The following is a 21,296-nucleotide window of genomic DNA, read 5'->3' as shown; positions in this document are numbered from 1 at the left end:
CCGTGCCCGTGTGGTAGACATCGCAGGGCTGCTCTTCCCATCCCACCCCACCCCACCCGTCCTCGGCTCCCGCTGCCCAGAGAGCTAAGAGAGTCTTGCAAACGGGGACGCTTGGGTCCAGTGGAGGGCAGTGGCAGGTCCGAGGCCGCGTGAGGCCTCCCCAGGAATGAGGTCACCATGAGCACCCCGCAACGCGCCTCCGGACCTTGGTCTGAGCTGTATCCTCCGCCCGGGGTGCCCTTGAAGACAGGGTTGGTCCGCGTAACCCTGGACCCTGGCCAGACGCCTGGCTCATCAACGGCCTCCGGAGTACCCCCTGCGACCTCCAAGGGCGGCACTCTAGAGTGGGTAAGTCCTCAGAGGCCTGTCATCCACCCCGAGGTCGGGCGGCGGCTCGGCGTGTGTGGCGACACTAGGCAGTGGCGAGGCCGGGAGCCGGCGATGCTTCCGCCTCGGCCCCTCGGAGTCCGCGGCCCCTTTAAGAGGGGGCGGTGCTTCGGCCTGGGGGCGGGGAAGACGGCAAGGGGCGCGGCCGGGCGAAAGCGGAAGTGGGGTGGCGCGCGCACGGCGGAGGCGGAGGGTGGCGGAGCGCGAGGAGACCGCGGCCTGCGCGGTAAGTGGCAGCGGCTCGGGCTCCGGCTGGCCGGCCCTGCCCTTGCCGCCGTCCCGGTCGTGGGGGCGCGCCCAGCGGGCCGGCCGACGGCGGCGGGTGTGTGTCAGCGCTCTCTGTGGCTCACAGCTGGCCCTCGGGCCTGGGGCGCTGGAAGAGCCGGGAGTGGCCCCGGGCATGCCGTCCCTGACCCAGGACGGTGCCCGGCCTTGACCCTCCCGAGCCCCACGGGCCCTCCCGCTGGGAGGCTAGGCTCGTATTTGATAATCCAGGACGTCTGGGAGCAAAACTGAACGTGGGGTGTGTTCTCTCGGGAGCAGAGAGCATCGGGTCCTTTCCGCCGCGGGGCCTTTGCACGGACGGGTCCTCGTGACCGACGTGCCGCCACTACGGCCCGGCCTTTGCCGATCCCCCTCAGCACGTCCGGCTCCTCAGCCTCCCGCTGCAGTATTTCTTCCCCGAAGCCGCCCCCCAGCCCTGTGCTCCCACCGACCCCACTGCTGCCCGTGTCACAAGAGCCCGCCGTCTTTTCACCCCATCAGAATGTAAGTTCCCTGAGTGCCGGGGCTCCGCAGTGCAGCAAGTCCAAAGCGACGGGTCACGATTGAACAAAAATGTTTTCAGACACACAGAGTAATTCAGAGTATAGAAGAGTGTTGGGTGAAAACTCAGTGTTCTTCCCACCCCTGACCTCAAGTGCTCCCCTCCACTGGGGCAGAGAGGAAGCAGTTTCTTATGTGTCAACAAAGAAAATGCATGTGTACCTAATGAGTTCATACAAAAGTGTGATCCTCTTACTCAGCGTGTCTTGGAGAGTGTTGAGTTTCCCCTACATAGATAGATTGGATCCAGTCCTCCTGGTGGCCACGCCACAGTTTATTAGCACTATAATTTATTCATCCTGTTTCTTGTTGGTTGAGATGTAGGTTTTTTCCAGTCTTCTGTAGCAGGCAATGCTAGATCCAGTATCCTCGTACAAATATTTTCCTACCCAAGTACGAGTACTTCTGGAGGCTGAATTCCTTAATACAGAAGGACTAGATCCAAGGGCTTTCCATAGAACTCTAAATGGGTATGTGAGCCCTTAAAATAGTATTTCATTGTAGCTTCATTTGTGTTTCCTAGAAGTATAATCAAACATCTCAGTGCTTCTGTCAGATTTGTTTTTATGTTGATCATTTCTACCACTAATATAATCATTTTGAAACTGGAAGTGTATTATAAACATGTATATACTTAAAAAGCCATTTGTATTTCACATTCTTTGTCCACTGAGTTCTTGATGTTACTATTGGGTTCTTGGGTTGGGTTCTGTTGGGTTCTTGGTGTTACTGTTTTATAGGAACACTTTACAGATAAAGAAAATTAGCCCACTGTCTTAAAAAAGATACATATTTTTTCCAACTTGTCATTCGTGTTTGACTTGGATTGTGTGTGGGTTTCTTTGGTTTTTTTGTTTGTTTGTTAATTTTATTTATTTAGTTTTGCCAGGCACTTAAAATAGTTATCAGTCATTACCTTATCAATATGGCTTCTGCATTTTGTATAGTGCTCAGAGATATCTTCCCTACTCCACGACTGTAAAACGTTTGATGTTTTCTTATGTAAATATAATGGTTTGTTTTTTAAATATGTATTTAAATTTTTGGTCTAACTCTAGAAAGGACTTCTGAGAAGGAGTAAGGTAGGAACCCAAACTGCTTTTTCCCAAATCGTTCGACCCCAAAGCCATTTCCCGATAAAGCCATTCTTTCCCCGACTGAAGCACCGCCTTTACCGCACGCACGAGGGGCTCTCCATGTCCGGGGCTCTGTTTCTAGACCCTATCACCCCAGTCATCCTGAACCCTGCTGACTTCTTTACTGTCTGGAGGCCCCAACTCCCCTCGTGAAAATCAAGAAAAGTTCTGTCATAATAAATAGCTGATGGCTTGAACATGTTCCCTGTAATGCTAGTTCTGACAGATAGGATTCTGAAAACTTAAGCCTTTGGGGCCTCCCCCCGGCCCCCATGTACAGTCACAGTGCGAGGTGCTGACCTTGCTTGAGGTCAGCACAGTGCTTTACTCGCCGGTGCCTGCCCATTGCAAGGAAGGGATAAGCTAAGGCCAGGGGCTCCTCAGGCTGGCCCGGCCGGCGGGCTCTGCCCTTCTGCGGGGGACTCGCCTCTCCCACGGGGGGTGCCTCTGAGGGGCTCAGCCTCTGAACCGCAGGGGCTGTGATGGGGGGAGTGGTACCTTCCGGGATGCACCCCCCCCCTTCCTTTCCACTTGGTACGGCCCATGAGCCAGGCCGCCTGGGACAAGGGCCAACTTTCGGTTCTCCATTTTGTGAATTTCCCAGGACACACGTGTTCACACCGGGCAGCGTTCTTGCGCTGCTCAGCAGGCGCCCCCCGGCTCCCCCGAGCCTCGCGTCCTCCGCTCGACACCTGGCCTGGCGCACCTCACCTGACACCTGGCCCCTGGGTCCCGGAACCAGGGTCCAGGCTCTCTGTTCCGCGGCCTAGGCACGCCTGGCACCCAGGGACCCCGGGGGACACGGCCCGCCCAGGGGGTGGGGCTGCCTCAGCCAGGCACAGGCCCCTCCCCGAGGGTGGGGTCCGGGTTGTGCGCATGCCCCTCGCCCTCAGGAGCCCCGACTGGATTTCCTGCGGGGCCCAGCCCCCGAGGGCCCTCCGTCCATCCTCCCTTCCTTCCTCTGGCGACCCTGCTTCACTGCCCACCCCCCATCAGGCTGAACTGGTGGGACCCACCCCTCTGATTCTGCCGTCTTCGTGTTAACTGGGGGGCCCCAGGGGTCCCAGAAGAGGGTGGGGAGTTCAGTGTCCTCCCTGACGCGTAGTGGCTAAGGTTATGTGAGGAGCTGTGGTCCCCCCAGGGCCCAGATCTGAGATGGGGCCTCGCGGTGGGTGCCACCCCTCAGGGCCCCCGGCACCCCGACCCAGGGCCTGGGCGCTCCCCCAGGGTAGGCACTTGTCTGTATGCTTCACGGTCAGGTTGCAGGGCCAACGTGTTAATTGTGCGATTCCGTCAGGTGGGAGTGCCAGCCCAGCATCAGCGTCCCCCTTAAGTTTCAAAGCTCCTGCCGTGTGCAGTGGATCTTCACGACGACAACCCTGGGCTACTGGGGTCGCCATCCCCACTGTCCCAACTTCAGGGGAGATGGCTCTGGCCAAGCTGCCCAGAGAAGAAGGCCTGGGACCCTGACAGGACTCAGGCCTGGGCTCTCTGGTGCTCAAGTGGTCTTGGGACACAGGTGTGCCCCTGCTGGACAGTGAGCTCTGTGCTGCCAGACCCCAGGGCCAGGGGGAACAGGTCAGAGCCCCGTGTGTGTCCACAGCACGTCCAGGTGAGGTGGAAGGGATGGGCCTGGCTGTGGTCATGGTCATCTCTGGGAGGAGCCGAACCAGGTGCTCTCTGAAGCCCAGCAGAGCGTCGCGCAACCCACGTTACAGGAGAGGGCCTTGAAGAGGGCTTGTCATCTCCCCCAGCAGGGCACGAGGAGGCCAGGCCCACGGGTGGCCCCCACTGCAGCTGGCCATCTGAAACTTTCCTCCGGAAGCCCCTGCTTTCCAGGGGTTGGTCCCAGGCCAGCAAGGAATGGAGGATGAGCAGGGGCCCTGGGGAGGGAATTCACGGGGCTCAGGCCATACCCGCCCCCTCCCGCTCCTAGAGAAGGGACGGGTTGCGGGGGTGGGCGGGTGGGCTGGGTCTCTCCCCAGCAGCTGGGAGCAGGGACCTGGCACCTCCTGTGGGGGAAGATAGCCACATGCCCACTGCCCGGCTAGGCCTGGGCTGGGGCCTTCTGCACCTCCTACGTGTGACCAACCCCTAGGACCACGGTGAGTAATCTGACACAAGTTAGAAATAAACAGGGATGGGGGCTTCCCTGGTGGTCCAGTGGTTAAGACTCTGCGCTCCCAATGCAGCGGGCACGGGTTCGATCCCTGGTCGGGGAACTAAGATCCTGCACGGTGCACGGCTTTAAAAAAGAAAAAATAATTTTTGTGTACCTTTGCAGGAGTGGAATTGCTGGGTCACAAGGTACCACACTTACGGCTGTGACAGCTCTGTACACAGCTGTGAAAATGTAGAACTCCTGGTGCCTCGGATGTGGGCTGCTAGCATCCACTCCTCGTGTTTAATTTCAAATGTTCACCTCGGACTGGTTTGGGGTTTACAGAAAAGCTGCCATGTCTAGCCTTCCCCCAGCGCCCCTCGTGGGAGGGTCTTGTGAAAACCAAGGACTAACTTGTGTACCTGCCCATTCGCGCGCTCCAGACTTTTTTCCCCGTCTTCACAGTTTTCCCACTAACGTCCTGTTCTGTTCCAGGGTCCGACCCGGCAGCCCACATGGCCTTCAGTCATCATGTCTCCTTACCCTCTTAAAACCTGTGACGCTCCTGCAGTCTTTCCTGGTTTTTCATGACCTTGACAGTTTGGGGACCAGTCGGGAATTTCTGTAAAATGTCCCCTAATCTGGGCCTTTCTGAGGTTTTCTCGTGATCAGACCAGGGCTATGGGTTTAGGGAAGAACACCCAGAAGTGAGGTGCCCTTCTCATCATATCCCACTGGGGATTGCTGACACCCTGAAGACGACCTTGACCTCCTGGCTAAGGTGGGGTCCCCAGGTTTCCCCACAAGCAGGTTACTGTCCTCAGCCCAGCCCACACCAAAGCGGGGGAGTTATTTAGAAGATAACTTTTCAGGGACTTTCCCGGCAGTCCAGTGGTTAGGACTGTGTGCTTTCACTGCCAGGGGCCCAGGTTTGATCCCTGCTGGGGGAACCAAGATCCTGCAAGCCGCATGGCATGTCCAAAACAAAAAGAAAAACAAAAACTTTTCATACAGAAAAGTATGAAAGGAAAGGGCCCATGGCCCATAATTGCACTGCCTAGATATCTACTGACATTTAAAGAAAATAAAAGTGATAAATCCACATGGATTAAAAAAAAGGTTGAACTATACAGAAAGTACTATTAAGACAAAAAGGGTTCCCTGTCTTTAAAAGAAAAAAAAGCTATGGTCCTTCCAGAATGTCTATACATACAGACACACAGACGTACACGCAGGTACACGAGCCTAGATTCCCACTCTGACCTGTCGGGGCCCCAGGGCATCCATGTTTCCAATGCGCTCCACTTTATATTGCCTTTCCCTCACTGGCAGCTGGGAGGCTCACCCTCTGAGCCCCCTTCCCTTCCACACCTCCCTGTGTCTGCTTCTGCCCAGCTTGGCTCCATGGGCTTTGTGGTCTGGCGAGAGCCCCCTGAACTCCTTGGTGCCAGAAGGGAAGGCTAGAGATGGGCCCCCATCTACAGGTGAGGAAACTGAGGTCTGGAGAAAGAAGGGACTGACCTCTGTGTGGGTGCCCCGGCCAGGACAGAAGCTCAGGCCCCTAAACCCTCTGCTGCCTCCTAGCTCTTCCACGTGGGCCAGCCACTTCAGGCCACTTCTGAGACCTCTCCCAGCCTTGATGTCTTCATCTATGAAATGGGGTGACAACTCCTGAAGGGCTGTAGTGAGGATAGGGTGACAAAACATAAGGCAGAGGTGGGCATGGGGTCAGGGTGGGGCAGGGGGCGTCATCAGGGGTCACCCAGGCATCCCTCGGGGCCTGGGGTGTGAACAGAAACACTGTGGGTGGAGTGTGGTCCCCCGCCTGGGGTCTCCTGCCTGCACAAGTGGTCCGTGGAAGAAAGCCACAGGTCCAAGACCCTGATTATCCGTGGGAGCGAGTGCACACCTGGGGTTCTGAGAAAATGGTCTGTCTGGGGCCGTGAGATCTGCCAGGCACAGCCGGGACGGCAGTCCTAAGCCCTGCTTTGCCACAGTCCACCCCTCGCTTGCCTGTGGGAAGAAGGGCCCCGTTCAGTTATTGCCCCAGTTTCCTGTGGCTGCCCCCTTGAACTGCAGGCCCCAGGTGGAGCCATCTCTGGGATGCTACCCCCACTTCTTCCACTTGTCAGGCCTGTGTCCATCCGCTGTGCCACTGTCTTGAGTCCCAGCTGCCTTGCCCTAGACTCTGAGCCCCTGGAGGGCAAAGCCACTGGGGAGATCTTGCTCGGATCCTATAAACATCAGTGGAAGGAACGAACAAAGGGTCCTGGCATCTTTCTTGTCCTGCTTCTTCCCTACATGCTGGGGTGAGCTGGGGCCTATGGGGGCAGCCTGCAAAGCACTTCCTGCCTTGTCTGGACTTGGGAGAGGCCAGGCACAGGGACTTGGGGAAGACCTGAGGGTGGCTGTGCTGAGATGGTGGAGGGTGGGGGCCTGCCCAGGTGGGCCACCCTCCTAGACTTTCAAAGGCACAGGAGGCCCCGGCCAGAAGGAATGCTGACAGCCGGCGCCCACCAAGTGCCCACCTGGAGTGGGAGTGGGCTCATCTGTTAAAGGAAGAAGCGGCGTCTCCTCTCTGAAGCCTGAAGTCATTGCTCCAGTGTCCCTCTCCTCTCCCTCCCTCTGTCCACCCTTGTGCAAGGGCGGGCCCCCAGAGGAGGCTGGCACAAGCTGGTACCACCAAGGATGGTCTGGCCTAGACCAGGGGGACGCATGGGGCGGAGCCAGGCCTTGTCAGCCAGCGCGCGGAGGGGGTATGTGTTGCAGGTGGCCAGGGTGAGTATTCAGTCCCGGGATGGGGTCTGGGCTAGAGCCCCCGGCCTCTGTCCACACCCAGCTCAGGGCGGGTCACCGAGAAAACAAGAACCCGTGCAGGAAGGTCCCCTGGAGGCCGCTCCTGCCACTGCACGGTCCCGTGGCCTGCCTAGAAAGGGGCGGGGGCGTGGTCGCAATGGAGGGGACCACCCCATCGCCCCACTTCCCCGCGCCCGCTGCTTCACAACTGCGGGTTGGGCGGACCCCGGGCATGTGCGTTCCTGGCGTCATCGACATTAAACAACTTGGCCAGGACGTCCTCGGGGTCTTGCCGAGGCCCCACTTGCCCCGTCTGCGCCCCAAAGATCTCTGACTGGCGCCGGTAGCGATGTTCCCGACCCCCTTGTCCTAGCGGGGCCGACCCACTCTTCCAACCCAAAGCACCCCGCGCCCCACCCTTTGTGACCCCAGCCCTCCTCACTCCCGAATGGGTCAAAAAAAGAGGAACGAGCGCACGTTAGCTCGACGCTACCAGGCGGGGAGTCCTCCCCTCCCCTACCTAGCTGTGGGTCTCCGGGAGCGGCGAGGGGGACACCCCCCATGAAAGCAAGCGGGCGAGAGAAGGCAGGGGGCGCGCGGTCGAGCAGGGCCACAAACTGGGGAGAAGAGGGGGAAGGGTCGCGCACGTGGCCGGGGGGCGGGGCTGGCCACTTCCGCACCCCCACCGGGCCACGTGGGGAACGGACCCCTCCCCCATCTTGACCTGGGGCGCGCCCGGGCCAGGGTGGAAGCGTCCGAGGAAGGGGCGGGCCCCCGCCGGCCGCGCGCCCCAGCGTGGGGTGGGCGAGCCCGCGGGGAGGCGGGGCGCGCGCCGAGCAGGGAGGGGCGCGCCCTAGGGGGCGTGGCCCTCCGAGGAGGGAGGGGCGAGCCGGGACGGGGCGGGGCGCGCCCCGGAGGCGGGACCGTAGCGGGGACCGGGCGGAGCTTCCTGGTGTGAGGAGAAGGTGCTCGGGGAAGCGGACCAGGGGTGGCCGCAGGGGGAGAGGAGGGCCAGAGGGGGCTGGCTCCCCGGCCTGGCGCCCCGCGTGGGGAAGGAGCGCTGGGAGAAGGAGGGAAGGCGTACTCCGTTGCCAGAGTAGGCGCGCCAGGGGGCGGCTCCTTCGGCCCGGCCCCGCCCCCGGCGGCCGCGCGCAGCGGGCAGGGTGGTGGAGGGCGCGCCAGGCGGGGGGCGTGGCCGTGCGCCCCGAGGGGGCGTCCTCCGGGCGGGGCGGGCCGCGGCCGCCCCCGCGGGCTCCGGTGCGTCAGGGCGCGTCAGGCGGGGCGGGGCAGGCCGAGCGCGGGCGGCGGCGGCGGCGGCGCGCGCCGGCCTCCTCCTCCTCCTCCTCCTCCTCCGCCTCCCGCACTCGATCAGCCGCCGCCGGCCGGACGGGCGCCGCTCCCGCCGCCTCCGCTCCGCCCGCTCGGCCGCGCCGCCCGCCCCTGCCTGGCATGTCGGCAGCCGTGGCGTGCGTGGATTACTTCGCCGCCGACGTGCTCATGGCCATCTCCTCAGGCGCCGTGGTGCACCGCGGGCGACCGGGCCCCGAGGGCGCGGGCCCGGCCGCTGGCCTGGATGTGCGCGCGCCGCGCCGCGAGGCCGCCCCGCCCGGGCCCCCGGGGCCGCCGCCGCCGGCCCCCGCCGTCCCGGGCCCAGGCCCGGGCGCCGCCGCCGCCGCACCCCACCTGCTGGCCGCCAGCATCCTGGCCGACCTGCGCGGCGGGCCCGGCGCCGCTCCGGGGGGCGCCTCGCCCGCCTCCTCTTCTTCGGCCGCCTCGTCCCCGTCCTCCGGCCGCGCCCCCGGCGCCGCGCCCGCCGCCGCCAAGAGCCACCGCTGTCCCTTCCCGGGCTGCGCCAAGGCGTACTACAAGTCCTCCCACCTCAAGTCGCACCTGCGGACGCACACAGGTGAGTCTGGCCGCGCGCCCGGCTCGCGCGAGGGCGGCCTCCCGCGCTCCCCCAACCCCCCCGCCGGGACCCCGAAACTGCGTGGCGCGTCGGGGGCGGGGAGGGGGGCGCGCCCGGGCCGCCGCCGCGCCGGCCGGGAGGGCGGGGCCTTGGTGGGTGGGGCGCGCGCGGGGGGCGTGGCGGCCACGCGGTCGGGCGGCGAGCGGATGGCGGGCGCCGAGGCAGCGGCAGCGGCTCGCGGGGCGCGCGTCGCGGCGGGGTCCGCGGGCGGGATCGGGGCTCCCGGGCAGTCTCCTTCGCTCTCGGCCTCGTTTCTCTTTTATTTTTCGTTGGTTTCGGATCTGGTTGGTGGGCATCATGGTCGGAGCGTCCAATTCTGAGGTTCTCGTTCTCTCTCCTGCCTTGGTTTCCTTCTCTGTAGAAAGGCAGGAGGAACCGCGCGCTGCCTCCGAGGTGGCCGCGAGGATTCACCCCAGAGAGCGGCGGAGCGCCTGGTGCAGAGCCAGGTTGGGGGGTGCCCGACACGTTTTCTTTTCCTTTATATGTATTTTAATAACGCGGAAGGCAGGGCTGGGAGTGCGGGTTAGGGCTTGAGTCTGGGGAGGAGGGGGACCCCTGAGGGTGTCACGTCCTCAGTGCGTTTCGCAGCTTCCTGGGTCCCCCCCACGCCCCCGCCTGCAGCGGGAGCCGGGAAGGCTTGGGGGCGGGGGTGGGTTCCGCGCGACACTGTCACGTCTCACAGCCCAGCCGGGGGTGGGGAAGGGCCGCTAGGGAGCCGGAGGTAGGGGGGCTCTGGCCACCCTTTCACTTTGTCACCCCCTCTTTTTCCTCCTGTGGGTCCTCTCAGTCCTCCCCACGGAGTCCCACCCTCAACCCTGAGGATTTTCTCTTGGGCTGGGGGTCTGGGGATGGTGGGCCTTGGTCACCAGCCTGAGTTTGAACATTGGAGGTGTTCCTTCTGTTGGAAAGGGCAGGGGAGCTGGGTGGGCGTGCACTTGGACTTGGTGGTTCTGTCCGTTTCTAGCACATTACCTACCCCCTCCGGGCTGCCTTCTCCTGAGGGCCGTTATGGGGGTCACGTCGGGCAGTAGGGTGCATCACCTTGGCTCAGTGGACACGCTCCCACTGTAGGAACACGTGGAGTGCGTGCATGGAAGCGGGGTTGGACCTAGTATTGTGGCAGAGACATGGACGGTGTGACCCCTGCGAGTGGCTCAGACCCCCTAGTGCTCTAGTTTGGTTTGTTTTTTTCCACATTCTGTTTGAGTCTCTGGGTCTGGTGAAGGGGGTGGCCACCCCCCTTCCCACTGTGGCTCTGTAGGGACACTTCCCCAGGGTATTCTGGGATCCTTGAGAACCTCCGTGGGCCCCCAGGCAGTACTGGCCGCCCCCCTAAGCCTTTGGGGGAGAAAGGACTCCTTGTCGAAGGCCTGGATGTCAGTATTGCCATTCTGGTTTTAAAGAGAAAGCGAGGCCCAGGGGACTGAGTTGGGGTGTCCCAGTGATGGGTGGGGAAGGGCAGGGTGCCATCCCCCCATGCCTTGCCCCCTGGATAATAATGGTGCTGGGCTCTGGGGTGGGGGGGGTGCTGCTCCTGAGGGTGAAAGTCGTGCACCTAGGCACCTTTGGTGCTGGTTTTGGAGGGTTTGGGGCACCTTCGTGCTCAGTGATTGCAAATTAAGCATGTGTCTAGTGCTCAGGACCACCAAACCCTACCCAGGGTTTGTGTCAAGGCCTTTGGGTTTTTCCAGCCCCCAGGGCAGGGGGCAGCTGTTTTTATGCCTGTTTTGGGGTGGGGAAGCCATGCTTGTCTGGACCTCTTGTTGCCCACTGCTGGGGGCAGGCCTGGGGAGTGATCTGATGAGGAGCTTTAATTAGATGATGGCTGTCTGCTGCGCCGTTGTCCCCCGAGGGCCTTTGGGAGGGAGTCCCGTTCCACTCGCCTCTGCCTGATGGCGGCTCTCCTCTCTGTAAAGTAAAGAGAGCTCCCATCCTGGCCTGGCCCCATTTTACAGATGAGCAAGCAGGCCCAGCAGGAGCCCGGCGAGTTGAGTGTGGTGTCTTATCATCCCTGCTCCATTTGGCACAGAGGTTTGGGGTGGGGAGACCAGGAGGGGCGATGGGGTCTTTCACAGGGCCACCCAGCTGTGGGGGAGCGGGGACGGCTGTCCTCCGGTCCCCTGTGTCTGGCCCGCAGCCCCTGGCCCAGAAGGAGCTCTCCTGCCTCCAGCGTGGGGCACGGAAGGACTGGGAAGCTGCAGGAGATGTTGACGCGGTTGCCGTGGATACCGAGAGGGAGAGGGAGGGAGGTGGGGCGGGGGCGGAGAGGCTGGCAATCTACTCCTCGCTCTCCCAACCTCCCTCGTCTCCGGACTGCTCCCCTGCCCCAGTGCCCCCAGTGTCCAGCACCTTCTGGTGGGCTCAGGCCCCCTCCCCGCAAGGAGCTGAGATCTGGAAGTGGGGCTGTTAGTCTAGGGTCTCCCCTTCGGCCCTGCTGACTTCGGGGCCGGCTCATTGTCTGTGTGGGGCGTCCTGGCTACTGTAGGGTGTTGAGCAGCCTCCCTGGCCCCCACCTGGAGCACCCCCCGTTGTGACAGTGACATATGTTCTCAGACATCATCCAGTGTCCCCTGGGCGTTGCGGCAATACCTCCAGCTGAGACCCCCGTAAAACCCTGTCTGCTTGAGCCAGAGCAAGAGTAGCTGAGCCTTTACAGTGTGTGAGAGGCACTGTGGGGACAACCCAGTCCCCGTCCCCCGGGACTCCTGGAACACTGGGGGGACAGTGACAGCAGCGGTGATGGAGGAAAAGGCTTCCTGTAGGAAGAGGCCTCTGAGCGACACCGCGGGGTCAGATGTAGCAGGGAAGGGTGTGTCCCAGGAGAGGGGCCGGCACCCTGGCTGCAGGGGGTGGGGGCAGGGAACCTGGAGCGTGGATTTGGAGGGCTGCGGCTGTGGTGGGTGGGAGGTGGGGAGGGGGCAGAGTAGGTAAGTGTGCCCTTTAATCCCAAGGGCAGGTGGGGGGGGGCGGGCAGGCCCGGCTTTGCAGAGGAAAATCCGTTTATGGGGAAGGGATTAGGATCCGGCAGAGGGATCGAGGAGGGGGGCCGCTGTGTTGGAGGGAGAGCAGTGGGCCACCGCACGAATTGGGTGGGAGGGACAAGGCCCAGGACTTGGGGGACAAGAGGCGGCTAGGGCAACGCCTGTTTGCCAAGCGGCCTAAGGGTGGTGGTGGTGGTGGTATTCTTTGCTGAACAGGCCCCCAGGAGGAGAGGCAGACAGGGAAACTGAGGCCCAGAGGGGAAGTAGCCACCGCACCCCCCAGGGCTGTCTGAGTCAGCAGACCCCACCTCCACGCCTCGCAGAGCTGTGAGCGCCCCTAGCGTGCCAGGTGGGGCGCAGGAGACTGGTGGCTTATCTGGGGGGCCAGAATGGGGCAGTGCCAGGGCGCGGGGTGGGGTGCGAGTGCCCAGGACTGCCCGCCCCCCAGCTCCCTCCTCCCGCAGCAGGGTGCAGCGAGCAGCTGGGACTGCTCACGGTGCCGGTGCTGGTGCCCCAGCTGGGGGGCGGGGGAGGGTGCCCCCAACCTTGCAAGGGGTGATAACCACCCCCCACCCAGGCTCCCTGATAAAGCTGGCCCAGATGGCCCGGGAGTTGGCACACGATACCAGCCTGAGGAGCTGGCCTCCCGGGGAGGGAGGGGGGCCACCCTCACCCAGTCCCATTTCCAGAACAGCGGGGCTCCGGAACACACATGCTCTGTGGGGCCTGAACACACAGGCACTGAGTGGGCCGTCACCCCCGATGCTGAAGATGCCAGCCCGGGTGGGGAAGCAAAGCGAGGGCAGCCTGGGTTCCCCAGGAGGGAGGAGAGGTGTGGGGTGGCAGGGGGCCCGCTTTTTATGTAAACGGGGGTAGTGGTGGCTCCTACCTGGGGGGTGGGGAGGTAAACCAGATGACGTACCAGCAAGCTAGCTGGTTAGCTGCTGCTGGAGCTGTAGCAACCTGAGTGCCATTCTCGGGGCTTGTAGACGTTTTCCACGCATGTGTTAAGCACCCACGGTGTGCCAGGCCTGTGCTGTCAGCTTTATGGTCAGGTGGGGGGCACATATCATTCCCAGGAGAGACTGAGCATAAGCATAAGAAAGCCGAGAACGGGGACAGTTGGGGGGGTACCCCAGCGGGATAAGGAGCGTCTGCTCTGAAGGGTGACGTTAGTACAGAAAAGGGACGGAGTGATGGGGGAGAGGTTCCAGGCGGTGCGTGAGGAGCAGCTACCGGGGCTGCAGAGAAGCGAGGCCACAGTAGACTTCAGCTTCGACTCTGAGCCAGGGAGCAGAGCACAGGCTGGGCGGCCCAGGCACCCGCCGATGGGCTGCCGCCTCACTCCTGGCCTGAGCTTGGGGCTGGAGCCACGAAGAGCCGGGGCGGGGGGGGGGGGGGGGGGACGGTGCGGGGGTGGTTGGACATATTTTGAAAGGGGCTCTGATGGGATTTGCTGCCAGGTACCACGTGGGGAGGTGAGGGCCTGCAAGACCCCTGCCTACGGTTTTTGGTGGCAACCGCAGAGCAATTGAAATGGAAAACCTACAGGAGGGGCGGGGACAGGGAGAGAGATGGGGGTGGCTAACGTCTAGGGAGTATTTAAGATCGCAGAGCACATGAACTTCGCACGGGTTGGTCTTTGTTAAAGCCATCAGGATGGCCAGCTGCACGGGGACCCTGTGCTCTGACCCCCGGACCTCACCATCAATTTTCAATCCTTTTGGCTGTATGTCCGTACTGTCCTTCGCGGCCTGCTCAGGCCTATCTCCTTTGGGAAGCCCCCTGCCCCCGCACCTGCTGCAGTCCCAGCCTTCTCCAGCTCTCCTGGGATGCTACCTTACCTGGGCCCCTCCCCCGGTGCAGTCCACCTGGTAGGTGGGCATTTGCGCAAGGGTTGGCTGTGGGCCACACACCCTCCTCTTAGGTTAGTGATGACCTCAGGAGGTCACAGTGAAGGTCAGCTGTCAGACCCTTGGCCCCCAGCCCCAGCCCGGGGAGGTGGGGCACTGTCCCCCGTGAAGGCCGAGCACACTGAGCCAGGCCTGGCGCACGGTCGCCAGGACCTCCTTTCCGGCCGTCCTGAGCTCACCCCTAGTCCCAGCCCAAGTCAGAGGGTCAAGTCCACCGCAGCCCCGCCCACTGCATCCTCCTCCGGCACCCAGGTGGACTGGGCAGACAGGCAGCTGCACCCGGCATGCCGGCTCTGAGCCTCTGAACGTTACCGCCCTTCCCGGCCAGAGGACTGAGAGGGTGGCAGGCCCTGGCATCCTGCAGGCATCCGCCCGACGTTGTGGGGAGGGAAGCCTGCGAGCCCCGGGCCGCGCCACCCACGTGCGCACGTGCGCTGCGCTACCCAGCAACCCGGCGTGGGGCGGGGTTGGCAGGCGGCCAGCCGGCGAGGCGACCCCCGGCCCCGGCGGGAGCGGGACCACGTGAGCGGGGCCGGCGGGGGCTGCGGATGTCCCTGCCGCCGCCGAGCTACGTGCGGCAGCTGTGTTCCGGGCGGCTGCAGGCGTCCGGCCCCTGCGGGCGCTGGCACCGCTCTTGCAACCTGCTGGTGGCAAAGTAGAGCTGCGGGACGGAGAGAGGGGAGGGCAGGGCGGGAGGCGGGCCCCGCTGCCCTAAATGGGGAAGTGAGCCAACTGTGGGGCGCACCCGTGGCGGGCTGGCCCCCCTCTCCCCCCCTTCTCCCCAGCCTGCGTCCTGCAAGATGGCGACAGGGCCGCATGCCCCTCGGAGGGGCGTCGCTCCCCCAGGCCCCCGTTTGCTTGGAAGCCAGCAGCCCCGCCCCCAGACCTAGGCCCTCGGGACCTGTCGGTTCCTAGTGGGGTGGGGTGGGGTGTACCTTCTGGGGCTGTTTTGAGCCCCGTGATTCTATGGAGGACGTCCCCGCCGGGGCCCCTCCCCAACGGCTGCGGACTCTGCCTGCTGGATTGTTGCAGGGGAAGCATGGGGTGTGTGTGGGGGGGGCAGGCCCAGGGATTTGGGGCCACCTGTGGTCTTGGACAGTTGCTCTCCCCCCAGCACCATGATTGTGGCCTGTGACCCCTGGGGGAGGTGGCACCAGCGCGTCTGGGTCCCCATCCTCCTGGGGCGTGCCCTCCCCCAGCCGTGAGTATAACCGACAGGTATCCCACAAGAAACTTTCTGGGGGAGGCTGCTGGGCTTTGACCCCCCCCCCCCGCTTTTCTGCCTCGCTGGTGGTGTCCGAGTGCGACCAGGAGGAAGGGGTGGGGGAGGGGAGGTTTTAGTCCCGATCTCTCCTGGGCAGCTCCTCTGAAGTCCACTGGTGCCTCTCAGTGGTTCGCGATCCCTTCCCCCTCCCAGCCCTCTCCCCAGGGCGGGCCTTGAGCTTCCAGAGCAGAGATGTCACTGGGTCACCCTGAGAATGCAGGTTCCCTTCACCCCACGGCTGCGGGTCTGTCCCACGGCCCCCACCTCCGGCTCCTGGTCAGCTGTGCACGCCCCCACTAGGGTGCTGCTTTTCAGGTGCTTCTCTGATCCTCGGCTGAGGACACCCTTCAGTCTGTCTCCCTCAGCACCTCCCCCACCGGTGGGCGTGTTTCCTGAGGCAGGGTCAGCCTGGGTCACCGCAGTCCCCAGTGCTCGGTGTGGGCCTCCCAGTGTGTAACCTACCCTGACCCCACTGTGGCTCCCCCTCCTGCCCCCCAGCTGGCCTCCCCCTCTTCCTCTGCTGGGTTCCGTCCAGTGCTACGAGGGGCGACCCTGCCCACGTGTCCACACCCTATCCACCCCCAACACACCCTGCAAACCCCCTGAGCATTGGGCAACACAACGCCTGGGGATTCCAGGGTCCCAGGTACCCGGCGCTGGGTCCAGAAGGGTGCAAACTCTTGGGTGCTTCACGGCCCCGGGCCTGGGGCGTGGCGGGGGTCCCCCTGGGTCGGCTGGGGAGACGCTGACAACACAGACGTTGATGTGTTGATGAGGGGGGTCGGGCGACCCCCCGGGTTGATGAGGGGGGTCGGGCGACCCTGTTCCGGGGCGGAGACCCCCCCCAAGGAATGGGCGGGTGGGGACTGGCAGGCGGGGAAGGCCGTGGCCCGCAGGGGCAGGATGGGCGAGGCCGGCCTGGCGGTGGGAGGGGTCTGCGGAGGAAGTTGCCGGTGGCGGCCCGCCCCTCCCCTCGCCTTTGCTCCGCTGGGGCGGGGCGAGTCCTGGGCTGCCTCGGGCTCCGCCCCTTCCCCGCGCACACCCAGGGGCTGCCTCGGGCTCCGCCCCTTCCCCCCCCCCCCCCGCGCACACCCAGGGGCTGTCCCCGTCTTGCCTTGCGTCCCTCCGCACCCTGCGAGTGCGGCCCCGGGGTTGGCCGGGGTTGGGGGTCCCTTCACATGTCCCTCTGCTCGTAGAGGGGCCACGAGGGTCAGCAGTGGCGTAAGGCACGGGAGGCTGCCCAGACACTGCCCCCCACGGGGTGGTCATTTCCAAAAGGAAGGGGCTTGACTGGGATCGCGAGCACCTGGGAGCCCCCGAATGCCCCCACAGGAAGGGCAGAAGGGAGTTTCGCGGGAGTGGGGACGGCAGGACCCGTTTGCATAAGAAGCCTCTCCGAAAACTCGACGTGCGTTCGGAGCGGACACGTGTGTGCCCAGTACACATGACACCGAGGTGGCGCCTTCCTGGGGGTGGGGGCGCGCGGGCGCGCGGTCCTGGGAGAACGCGGTCTCTGTAGATTCTCTTTTCGACCCATGGCAGCTGCTCCCAGTCTGATTACAATTAGTCGTAGGAAATAGAGGGGAGAGTATTCACGGGGTTCGCGAAATGAGTTGGGGCCGTTTTCTTTAAACATCTGCACGTTTTAAATTCACGTCCAGAATTCAGACTCTAGAACGAGGTGGGGAGGGATGAGGCAGATGACGAGGACCCTTGGGGATCTGATGGGACTTCCTCCCCCGACATTGACCGCTGTCTGTCTGTCCTCCGCCTCCTCCGCGCAGGTGAGCGCCCCTTCGCTTGCGACTGGCCGGGCTGCGACAAGAAGTTCGCGCGCTCCGACGAGCTGGCCCGCCACCATCGGACGCACACGGGCGAGAAGCGCTTCCCCTGCCCGCTCTGCTCCAAGCGCTTCACCCGCAGCGACCACCTGACCAAGCACGCGCGCCGCCACCCCGGCTTCCGCCCGGAACTGCTCCGGCGCCCGGGCGCCCGCAGCACCTCGCCCAGCGACTCGCTGCCCTGCAGCCTGGCGGGCAGCCCTGCGCCCAGCCCGGTGCCCAGCCCGGCTCCCGCCGGCCTGTAGAGCCCCAGTCCAGCCGCCCTGAGCGCGCCCCCGCTGGGCCTGGGCATGGAGTACCAGCAACACGCCTGCTGTCCCGGCCCGGGGCGGGGAACGGACTGACCGCCAGCCCGGCCCCTTCCAGTGTCCCCCTGAGGGCCCCCCAAGATGCCCTTGCCCCCTCGAGAAAACAAGGAGGGGTCTGAGACTGGACCGGGGTCATCCGGGCCTTGGAGTTTGCTCTCGGGAGGGGTAGTGGCCCCGTGTCTGTATATAGCCATGATCGTTAACTCTCTTCCCAGCTGTTAAACAGGGACCCCGGGTGGGTGGCCAGGAGGCGTCCCCCTTCCCCCTTCCCCCTTCGCCACCTCCCTGCTTTGAGGGACGTGTGGGCCTTGGGGGGAGGTGGCCCAGGAAAGGCACCCCCTAACCGGTGTTCACACTTGGTCCCCAGGCCCCTCTGTCCAGGTTGGGATGAAGTATGCAAAGAGCCATAGGTGAACCAGGGGTTACCGCGGGCTGCCTCGTGTCCCCCCATCCCCCGCCCCGGGAGCCCCTCACCCCACCGAAAGCCATTGGAGACGTTCAGGGAAACGGGGGTGTGGCCCGGCCGCCCCCATTCGGGTACTCAATCTCAGGTGTCCACAGGTTCTACCCCACTGCTCACGGGAGGGGCCCCTCAGCTCCCCAGCCTCGAGGGCTGGGTGGGTGGGGACGGGGGAGGTCGTAGGGTTTCCATAGGGGTACCGGTTTTGCTTCTGAGACTTGGGGTAGGGAGGGAGAGAAAGGGGGGTTCTTCCAAAGAGCAATTTGACTCACGGTGGGGGCGGGGTGCGGGGCGCGAATATCACCGGATGGGAGTTACTGCAGGCTTATTTATTTTCCTCTGTCTGCTGGCTTGGGGGGCTGCCCTGCCCCTCTGGGTGGGTGTGCGAATGTGTCAGTGAGAGAGACTGGGGGGAAGCTGGCCCCCAGTTTGGATGGCTGGCTCCCCTCTCCTGAAGGGGAAGAGTCCCCGACTTTGGCCTTGTGCAGCATCACGTGACAATCAATCTCTCTTGTTTGGGACCAGGCCAGCCTTTGGGCGAAATGCACCCCTTCCCCGCCCTGCGGATGGGGGTGAGGAGGCCCCGGGCCCTTGCTCCATCCTGCCCCGGGCATGGCCACTGGACCAGCGGTTGAGGTCCCACCCACGCGGGCGGGCGGGCGGGAAGTGGGAGGGCTGACCCCCGAACCCCCTGGGATAGCTCGATTTTTTTGGACCGGGTAGAATATTTTTTCAGGCGCCAATCTCTTCCTTGATCTGGGCCCCGGTGGGTGGTCTGTTGTCCTCAGGCTTTGTGGGTGTGGGGGGGAGGGCCTGCGTGGTCTGAACTTAAGATGAGGAAGGACAGATGTCACGTCCCCTCCTGGTGTCTTCCCACCGTGGCTGCGGTTGGATTTCATTTTGGACAGAGGGACTGAAGACCCCGGCCCTGGAATGGGAAGGGACCCAGGCTCCCTGTCCCATACCCTGAAAAGGCCTATCCCGCCTTTGGCTGCACGAGGTCTGTGGCACCCCTCTGTGTTCCAGAACCTTCCTGCCTCCCAGTTGGCGGCTGGGGCGTTTGGATGGCACTAGCGTGGACCGGAACGGCCCTGGCAGGATCCAGGGACAGGTGCCTGGGGTCCTGGGGAGGGCGGTGGGGCTGCGGAGGATCTTCCCGCGGTGGTGAGATGCCTTAGTCCAGGGGGCAGAGGGCGGGCCCGGGCCTTGTTTCCCTTTGTGTCTGTCTGGACGCCACCCTCATTGTCCCAGCCCTGGCCGGTGCATGTCCGCGGGGGTTGGACTGTGGTCTGAGGACCCAGGGAGCTGAGAACTTGTCCCTGCCCCCCCTCCCCCCTGTGTCCAGGAGTCTGGAGGGACCGATGGTCATTGGAGTCTGGCTCCAGCCATTTTAGCTGTGGCCTCTCGAGGTGTGGGGGGGTAGGGTCCCAAGGGATTTGTGCTTTCGGGTGACCCCCCCCCCCTTGCCCTGCCTGGCCTCATCCTGGTATTTAATTAATTAAACATGTCTTTTTTAAACCCGATTTCCAGAGCCTTGTGGTTTTTCCCATCGCTGGTCCGAGCCGGTGGGCCCTCTGAGTCCCTCTGTCCCCCTCGCCAATGGGGTCCCCAGCCTCCTCTTGGGGAAACTGAGGCAGTGGGCTAGTGAATTCGGGGACCCGGTGGCGGTCTTGGCAACGCCCCTCCAGCCCTAAGGTGCGGGGAGGGGGCTGCCCTCTGCGGCGCGTGGCGCGTGCTGCAGTCCAGCGGCACCCACGCCTCGCGCAGCTGCGCCCCCAGCCCGCCTTCCGGCTCCGTTACCCGGCAACCGAGGCGCGGTGACACGGCGCCCGGGGGCGTCCGCTGCCCGCCCCCTTCCGGAACCGGGGGCGGGGGGAGCCCGCGCTTCTCTAGACTCTAAAGGACTTGCGGGCTCGACAGGGCTCCTCACCGGAGGTTCCCCTCGACCCCTGCCCGGCTCCTGTGCCCATCGTCTGGCCGCTCCTGTATCGTGTATGCCTGCTGTATGCCGGCTCCCAAATGAGAGGGCAAGGGGCCTCGGGAGCGTTGAGAAACTGGTGAGGGCTCTGAACCCCTTCTTAGGAAAAGTGTATCCCAGGTTCCAGCGGTCTCCAGAGCCCGGATGGCGTGTGGGGGAGTGCGGTGGGGGGAGCGCGGACCCTCCCCACGGGTTTCCCCGCTTCCCGCCCCCGGGAAGGCGGCAGACCTGCCATCTGGTGGCCTCCCCTGGTACTGCACCACCGGCTCCGGCCCACCCCTCCCCAGGGTCCTGTCCTTGGGGCCGCCAAGGTCGCCCCAACCTGGGCACGGGGCCCTCGCCTTTACTCGAGGGTGGCCTCCCTCTGGCACTCCCCTTGCTCCCTTTCTCCTGGAATCTGGCCCGAAAGCCCGCAATCTCGCTCCCTGGCCCCCTCCAGCTCTGGCAGGCTTCTCTGCTCCTTTGTGGCAGGGTTCCTGGAATGCTGGGTCCACGCGGGCAGCCCCCCCCTTTAGTCTCTCTTGGTCGCACTCCCATGTGCCCCGGAAACAGCTCGAAGATGCCCCCTTTGCCTCCTGGACGCTTCATTGGCAGGTGGCCTCAGGACCCCTGGCCCTCCTCCCCAGGTGTGCTGAGGACACCCCCTGGTCCATGCCAGCTGGGCCTCACCCTCAACTCCAGGCCCGGAATGTTCTTACCCCTGCTCCCAGTCTGCCTTGGTCGGCTTCCCTTCATCACTGCAGCTTCATCTTTCCAGGTGTACAGGCCAAAATCTTTGGGGTCACCCGTGACTCCCCTCTTTGTCTCACCACCCACATCCAGTCCACCCGGAAATCTCCCTAGAGCTCTACCTTCAAAACATATCCAGAATCCACCCACTTCTCCCCCCTCCTCGGCCTCCACCTGGTCCCACCTCATCATGGCCCACCTGGACCAGCATGGCCTCCCCTGTGGTCCTTGACTCCCACCCTCACTCCTGACAGTCTGTCCACCCTGTAGTGGCCACAGGGCGCCAGTGAGCACCTGTACCAGGTCCAGTCCCTCCTCTGCCCATAGGCCTGCAAGGCTCCCACCTCCCTGGGTGTAAAAGCCCATGCTCTCCCCGTGGCCCACAGGGATCTGCACGACCTGCCCCGTCCCCTCCCTGCCCTCCCCTCCTCCCTCTCTGCCCCTTGCTCACTCTGCTCCAGACACATGGACCTTCTAGCTGTTCCTCCAACATGCTAGGCCCGGCCCTGCCCCAGGGTCTTTGCACGCGCTATGCCCTCTTCCTGGAAAGCCCCTCCCCCAGATGCCTGCTTAACTTCCTCATTCGCTTCCTTAGAACTGCTCAAATCCCA

The 21,296-nt window shown here is 63.8% G+C and overlaps 1 protein-coding gene across 2 annotated transcripts; it reads left to right on the top strand.

The window, feature by feature from the left end:
* Positions 1 to 114: 114 nt before the first annotated feature.
* Positions 115 to 19,501, top strand: KLF16 (KLF transcription factor 16). 2 transcript variants are annotated; one of them, XM_089905715.1, is made up of 2 exons: positions 115 to 613; positions 17,154 to 19,501. In XM_089905715.1, exons 1-2 carry the CDS (start codon positions 178 to 180, stop codon positions 17,453 to 17,455), a joined length of 738 nt encoding a protein of 245 aa, XP_089761841.1. In that variant the 5' UTR covers positions 115 to 177; the 3' UTR covers positions 17,456 to 19,501. The 2 variants fall into 2 exon arrangements, with proteins under 2 accessions (XP_089761841.1, XP_022413068.1); XM_022557360.3 differs by lacking the exon at positions 115 to 613 and adding an exon at positions 8,553 to 9,151.
* Positions 19,502 to 21,296: the final 1,795 nt, after the last annotated feature.

The sequence above is a fragment of the Delphinapterus leucas genome, unplaced genomic scaffold, assembly GCF_059928025.1.
Source record: "Delphinapterus leucas isolate spDelLeu-1000000601 "Yukka" unplaced genomic scaffold, BTC_Dleu_Yukka2 spDelLeu_asBTCV2_sq25, whole genome shotgun sequence".
Lineage (NCBI taxonomy): Eukaryota > Metazoa > Chordata > Mammalia > Artiodactyla > Monodontidae > Delphinapterus > Delphinapterus leucas.
Note: the sequence above shows the minus strand (reverse complement) of the source record. Positions and strands in the feature narration are given on the sequence as shown.

Bases quoted from the DNA above. Each gene is read 5' to 3' on its own strand.
- KLF16 (XM_022557360.3), top strand. From the start codon at position 8,695: ATGTCGGCAGCCGTGGCGTGCGTGGATTACTTCGCCGCCGACGTGCTC. The intron at 9,152-17,153 runs GTGAGTCTGGCC...TCCTCCGCGCAG, and splicing joins GCACCTGCGGACGCACACAG to GTGAGCGCCCCTTCGCTTGC.